Raw genomic sequence first — 7902 nt, forward strand, 5'->3', positions numbered from 1 at the left:
TGAGAATCCAAGATCTACGAATCCGAATCAACCTCTTGATCTTCTGTTGTATTCCTATCAATGGAATGGACGTTGTGTGGGCAATGATCTACCACCCTCTTCTTTCTCTCTTGGCCTCTCTCACTCGCAGAATTTGGAACCGATTTTAGATCTACTTTTCTTGAGCAAAATCTTGAGTAAAAAACGGCCAGAGAAAGAGGTTTCTATTTATAGGCTACAACAGGGACCATGAGGAGAAATTAGGGTTGGGCCTTCTCACGGGCTTGGGCTTCCCATGTTTGCCCAGAACACACGGCCCAAGTCCGTCAACAAATAGATTATTCCACTAAATGCTATTATTGCACTACCGCCCTAATCCCAAATTACGTGTTACGTTTATGGGCTCCATATTATCTGCTTGTTGATCTCCCCCTGTTTAAGATATCGAATGCCTGTTGATTAAGTCAAGTTACTGACAACTATTTTAATCAACTTCTTATGTCCTTGAGTAGTACCACTCAACCTCATTGTCATGTCAGATTAAATCTACCTGCAGGGTTTACATGACAATCCTTATGAGCTCCTCAAGGGGACATCATCAACCCGACTTCTATAATCAACAACACACCTTACATACAATGTCATTACCCAATCCATCGAGTTTATTGATTCACAAATGAATCTCACTTATTGATGATTTAAAACAATGTACAATGCACGTAAATGCCCGTTATTATATCCAGATTAAGAGGGCAAACATCCATAACAATAGAGGTGTTTGTTCTCTTATATAGTTAGTATAAAGATAAACAACCTCACTTGGTCATGTTCAATACACACAAAGTGTACTAGTGTAATCCTGTAGTCAAGATAAACTAATACCAGATTATACTACAACCGTACCAATGGTTTGTCCAAATCCATTTAGGTTGTGAATATTTACTTATACTTTATAAGGTACTGATGATATGATCTTCTGTGTATCACCACACACCATATCATCTACAATATAAAGTATTAGACACATGCATATAACTAATAACATATATAATATGCATAACATTTGCCCATATGATTCTCATTCAAAATATAAAGAATTAGATTTAATACAAAAGTAATGCTTTTAGTATATAACCCTATCACTTTGGGCCTCTAATGTGAGCCCAAAGTCCATTAGATTAAGTCTAAAGAGGCCACAGTTGTTAGAAATTATTTTAGTTCCCCTTTTCGTCAATTTTTGTAGCTCTGATTGGTGCAAAGTTGGGTCCATTTGAAAGCTTATTCCGATTCGGTCGTTTTGACATAAAGTAGGCCCAATTCTGAGGCCCGAGTCCAAAGATACGCCCATTTGAAGTTGTAATGGTTTTTTGCTCTTTTTCTACTCGGATTGACTTTGACTTCCCAGCTTTGACTGGGCTTGAAAAAGACTGTTCTTCTTGATTCTTAGGCTTTAAACATAGAACTTGCTCAACAATCATCTTGACTTGTTTCCCACGCAAAATGACATCTTTAAGCGCATAAACAGCTTCAAGACCTAAAATACACAAAAACACGTAAACATTACTAACTCTTATTTATTATAAACATAATTGACCTAAATAGAATACTATTAAGGGGTCTAAACTACTTTTGGGTAGTTATGAATTGTCACTGAAGGCATAGTTTTAGGTCATATTGTTTCTAAGAATGGAATAGAAGTAGATAAAACTAAATTAGATAAGATAGCGTCTCTGCCTATACCACAGACTGTCCGTGACATTAGGACCTTTCTAGGCCATGCAAGTTTCTACAAATGTTTTATAAAAGATTTTTCAAAATAGCTAAGCCTTTAACAAAATTGCTTTTAAAAGATGCCATTTTTAATTTTAATCATGACTGTAAACATGATTTTGAAACTTTAAAAGCCGCTTTAACCTCTGCACCTATCATATAACGATCAGACTGGTCTAAATCTTTCGAACTTACATGTGATACTAGTGATTATGCCATTAGTGTTGTGCTAGGACAGAAGTTAGATAATAAATCCATAGTAACACTTTATGCAAATAAAACCTTAAATGATGCTCAATATAATTACACTACTACTAAAAAGGAATTTCTAGTTGTTGTCTATGCCTTAGATAAATTTTGTCCCTACTTAGTTGGTTCCACGACCATCGTTTACATAGACCATGCAGCTCTTAGGTACCTTCTCGCGAAGAAGGATGCTAAATAGAGATTGAACCATTGGATTTTTCTCCTGCAAGAGTTTATTTTAGAAATTAAGGATAAAAAAGGGGTAGAAAATGTAGTTGCAGACCACTTAACTAGGTTAACTAGTGAGGATGACAGTGATTCCGAATCGATATCTGACTCTTTTCTGGATGAGCATCTTTATTCAATTTTTTCTGCACCATGGTATGTGGACATCGTTAATTTTTTAGTGTCCGAGATTATTCATGATATTTGATTTAAGAATGAACGCAAGTGATTTTTGGCCAAAGTTAAGTTTTACTACTGGGATGAACCAGTATTGTGCGGATTCGATAATTCGTCGTTGCATTCCCCAGTGGGAGCATAATGAAGTCTTATCCTTCTACCATGAACAATCATGCGGGGGTCATTTTAGTGTAAAGAAAACTACCGCCAAAGTTCTTCAAGGCGGTTTTTACTAGAAGACCCCGTTTCAAGATGCCCATGCACACTGTTAAGCGTGTATTAGATGTCAGCAACTTCTGCGTATTACTTAACGTAATATGATGCCCATAAATCCCATTCTCATAGTGGAGATTTTTGATGCCTGGGGTATTTATTTCATGGGCCAGTTTCCTGTCTCGCATGGTTTCATTTATATTTTTGTAGCTTTAGACTATGTTTCTAAATGGATTGAAGCCATAGCTTGTCGTAGTAATGACCATAGTACTGTAGTATTGTTTATGAAGGAATATATTTTCTCCTGCTTCGACTTACCTAAGGCTATCTTTAGTGATGGCGGAAAACATTTTTGTAATAAAGTTATTGAAGCTTTAGTCAAGAAATATGGAGTTACCCATAAGGTGGCGACTCCGTATCATCCTCAAACTAGTGGTCAAGTAGAAGTGTCCAATAGAGAAATAAAAAAGATTTTAGAAATGACAGTTAATCTTGATAGGAAATACTGGTCTAGACGCCTAACAGATGCCTTATGGGCATATAGAATGGCTTTTAAAACACCTATTGGTATGTTACCTTACCGCTTAGTTTTTGGTAAACCTTGTCACTTGTTTGTTGAGTTGGAATACCGTGCCTTGTGGGCTATTAAAAGTCTTAATTTTAACATTAATGCCGCTGGTGTCAAGCTCAAATTGCAATTAAATTAGCTTGAAGAAATCTGTAGCAATTCTTATGATCTAGCGAAGGATTATAAAGCTAACATGAAATGTATTCATGATAAACACATTTACCATAAAGAGTTTGACCTTGGCCAAAAAAATTTGCTATATAACTCACGTTTGCATATTTTTCCTGGTAAATTAAAAACACATTGGTCTGGACCTTTTCTGGTTACTGATGTCACCCCTCACGAGGCAATCACCTTGGTAAATCCCAAGGACATCAGTACCTTTCAAGTAAATGGCCAACACTTAAAACATTTCCATGAACTACGTTCACCAGTTGTAGAAGAAACCTTTCTACAAAACCCTATTTATGAGGATTGACCCTCTATGATTGGTGTGCTTCCTATAATAATTATATATTTTGGGAGTACTCCATTAAGGTAACCGGACCCTCCTTTTGGAGTGTGTGGTCGTAAGTGCCAGATCCTTAGTCCACATTCATGTAATTCATGTATTCCAATCTTACACTTTTTGCTCGTATTTTGAGTAGTGTTTCTCTATGGAGTGATTTCCATCTTTACTTGCTTTGTTTCTATGATTTTATAAAATCCTTTTCATAAAAACTAAAATACTTTAAAACCCATAAATATTAGATAGATTAGTAAGTCTAGGGTATCTGATTTTAAAAGACCCACATTTTCACCACAACAAAATTTTCATCCTATACTAAATTTTTTGTTTGGGGGTGGGTAATCACCCCACCTTGTTCTCTCAACTTTCTATCTTTGTTTATGCTGCCATTAAGTCGAATAGATTCGTGTGACAAAAGATATTGGTGAAGGTGGGGTAATCAACAATGCTATGTTGATTACATTAAGGATATCAGGATATGATGTGCAAAAGATATTAGTGGATTGTGGAAGTTCCGTCAATATTCTGTTTTGGAAGGCATATACAGGTATTGGATTTGATGAGTCCCATTTGAAGGAACCACAGTTTAATTTGTTTGGTTTCAATGGAACCTCGACCAGACCAGCTGGGGAAATAAAATTGCTAGTAAGGGCATGTCCACAGACAATTATGACTAAGTTTATAGTCATAAAGCATTACTCAGATCATAATGGTATTTTGGGAAGGAAGTGGATACATGCTATGAGAGCGATTCCAAGTACTTTTTATCAAGTTATCAGATTTTCGATAGTTTATGGGCCACATGAGATAAGAGGCAATCAGTCAGAATATGAGAAGTGTAATTTTGTTACTGTGAAAGGTATGATGAAAGAGAAAAAAGTAGATACTGGGGGCGTCTCGGAAGACACCAAATAGCAATTAATAGAAGATATATCTCTAAAATCCGATACTAGGAAACATCAGGCGGATTTTAGATTTACATCAGAAATGAAAATAGAAGTGGAGATAGTTCCAAGAAAAACAATTGAGGAAGTACAAAGAGCCGATATCAGTCAGAATAATGAAGGTTGTTTCACTTTTATCAGTACAGAAATGAGTGCATCTGTCAGAAAAGATTTGGTGGAGTTCTTACAAAGAAATAAAGATGTATTCGCTTGGTCGATGGCTGATCTTCCAGGTATTGATCCTCTTATATGTTCTCATAAGTTGAATATGCGAGAAGGAGCAGTTCCAGTGCATCAAAAACATAGGAGAGTTAGGCTGATATATGCAAATGCAGTTCAAAATGAAATACAGAAGATGCTGGAATGTGGAATCATCAAGGAAATGGATAATTCAGAATGGGTAGCAAATATTGTTGTTGTCCCAAAGAAGAATGGCAAGGTTAGAATTTGTGTGGATTTCACAGATGTTAACAAAGAATGTCCGAAAGATTACTATCCGATGCTAAGAATTGATAAGCTGGTGGATAGAACATCTGGTTTCAAATTTTTGTGTTTTTGTGATGGTCATCCAGGATATTTTCAAGTTATTATGTCAGTATTAGATCAACTCAAGACGGCATTCGTTGTTGAAGTGGGTCTTTACTATTTCATCAGAATGCCATTTGGTTTGAAAAATGCAGGAGCCACGTATCAGCGTTTGGCGGAGAAAATGTTCAAACATTTGATTAAGCATATTGTGGAAGTATATATTGATGATATGGTCATCAAATAAAAAAAATGGGTGATCATGTTCAAGATTTAGATACGGTGTTTCGAATATTCCGACAGTTCAACATGAAGCTTAACCCTAAAAAATGTACTTTTGGGGTAAGTTCAGGAAAATTCCTTGGATATATTGTCACAAAGCGAGGTATCGATGTTAATCTAGACCAGATTTGAGCGATACAGCAGATGCCTTCACCTAGTACTAGGAAGCAAATCCAAAAGCTTACAGGTAGAATTGCAGCTTTGAATAGGTTTATATCAAGAACTTCTGATAGACGTAAACTTTTATTCAAGTTGTTGAGGAAGAATACAAAGTTTGTATAGGAGGAAGAGTGTGAAATGGCTTTCTCTGAGTTAAAAAAGTATCTTCAAGAGGTACCAACTTTGATAAAGCCAGAAGAAGGGGATACTTTATTTTTATATCTTGTAGTCTCGGATTTCGCCATCAGCTTGTTACTCGTCAAGATAGAAAAAGGAGTTAAGCGACCAGTTTATTTTCAATCTAAAACAATGCTCGAGGCTGAAACTCGATACTCAATGTTGGAAAAGTATGCGTTAGCTCTTCTTTATTCTACTCAAAGATTGAAACCTTATTTCCAGTCACACTTAATAGTTGTGATGACAAATCTTCCTCTGAAACAAACCTTAGCTAAGACAGCTAAGTCAGGCAGAATGGCGAAATGGTCAGTTCTTATTAATGAGTTTGGAATTGAATATAGAAATAGTGTTTCGGAAAAAAGCCAAGTCTTGGTGGATTTTCTAACAGATTTTCCTTCAGAAGATGAAGATTGGAAGGCTAAAGAAGATAATATTATATTCTTACAGGAGCCTGATAGTGCGATGGAAGAAGATGATCCATGGGTTGGCACAAATGGGTGGATTTTGTTCGTAGATGGATCATTAGGGCAAAAAGGGTGTGGTATCAGCGTTGTGCTGATAACCCCAGAAAACCAGAGATTGGAATTAGCATTTACTTTGGGTTTTCACGCTTCTAACAATGAAGCTGAATATGAGGCTCTAATAATAGGTTTGGAGATGGCTAATTCACTAAATGTCAAAAACTTATCGGTTTTCAGTGATTCTCAGTTAGTGATAAGTCAGATCAATGGAGGATATTCAGCAAAATGCGATAACATGATCGATTATTTGAACTTTGTTAGATTGAAACTCGGGGATTTCAGGAAGATTAATTTTTAGCACCTTGATAGGGGAGAAAACCGACATGCTGATGCTTTGGCATATGTAGTTGCTATGCTTGAAAATGAGGAAGGACATATGTTGCATATAGGTGTTCAACAAACCCCGAGTATCGATATAAAACATTCGGAGGTGATGGAAATAGATATGTTGGGGGTGTTATGGTTGAGCAGCTATGTGTTGTTTTTGTCTGAAGGTAAATTGCCAGAAGATAAAAATGAGGCTAGAAGGGTAAGAGCAGTAGCAGAGAGATATCTACTAATTGACGATCAATTGTATCGGAAAAATCCAGAAGGTCCACATTTAAAATGTATATCGGCAGCTGAGTCTATACAAATTATTGTAGAAATGCATGAAGGGGAATGTGGGAATCTTTTGGTAGGAAGATCGTTGGCAAATAAGATAGCAAGGCAGGGATATTTCTGCCCACAAATGCGAAGAGACTGTCTTCGATATGCGAAAAAATGTATCCAGTGTCAGAAACATGGACATGCCATTCATGTTCCAGCAGAAGAGTTGCACTGTGTGTTGAACCCATGGTCGTTTGCTTTATAGGGGATGGACACTAATTCCTGGAAAAGGGAAGAAAAGGTTCATGCTAGCAGTAATGGACTACTTCACTAAATGGGTAGAAGCTATTGCCTTGCAACATATCAAAGAACAAGATATCATCGGTTTTCTTTTTGAACGAATGGTTTGTCGATATGGATTACCATATGCGGCTATCATATCGGATAATAGCCCTCAATTTATCCGAGGTAAAGTAAAAGAGTTCCTGGAGTCATACAGGATTAAGCATTTTACATTGGCACCTTACTACACTAAGGGAAATGGGCAAGCTGAGGCGACAAATAAGACTATTATGGATAATATCAAAAGGAAGCTGGAACACAAGAAAAGTTTGTGGGTCGATGAGTTGAACAATGTGTTATGGGCATATAGAACAACTCCGAGAGTAGCCACGGGGGAATCGCCATTTACTTTAGCTTATGGTATGGAAGCGGTTACTCCAGCGGAGATGGTAGTATCGACATCAAGGACAATGCTTGTAGAAAAAGGTTTGAATGACCAAGGAATGCATACATAAGTCCTAAACTTGAAAGAAAAAAGAGAACAAGCGAGAATGAAGCTTGATTCTTACCACATATAGCTCATGAAAGCATTCAACAAAATAGTCAAAGGAAGAAGTTTCCAAGAAGGCGACTTAGTATTGAAAGAAGTCACGCAAGCGACAAAAGAAAAGGGAGCTGGGAAGTTATCAGCGAATTGGAAAGGTCCTTACATTATCCATAAGGTGGGAATAAATGAAG

The 7902-nt window shown here is 36.7% G+C and overlaps 2 protein-coding genes across 2 annotated transcripts; both read left to right on the plus strand.

Annotated features, from left to right (window-relative positions):
• The first annotated feature begins 6727 nt into the window (after positions 1–6727).
• LOC147496320 (uncharacterized) lies at positions 6728–7147 on the plus strand. The gene has a single exon (XM_086562543.1). The coding sequence runs from the start codon at positions 6728–6730 to the stop codon at positions 7145–7147; it is 420 nt and encodes a 139-aa protein (XP_086418669.1).
• Positions 7148–7199: 52 nt separating this feature from the next.
• Positions 7200–7679, plus strand: LOC147496321 (uncharacterized). Its single transcript, XM_086562544.1, has one exon. It carries the CDS (start codon positions 7200–7202, stop codon positions 7677–7679), a length of 480 nt encoding a protein of 159 aa, XP_086418670.1.
• Positions 7680–7902: the final 223 nt, after the last annotated feature.

The sequence above is a fragment of the Coptis chinensis genome, chromosome 5 (assembly GCF_015680905.1).
Source record: "Coptis chinensis isolate HL-2020 chromosome 5, ASM1568090v1, whole genome shotgun sequence".
NCBI lineage: Eukaryota > Viridiplantae > Streptophyta > Magnoliopsida > Ranunculales > Ranunculaceae > Coptis > Coptis chinensis.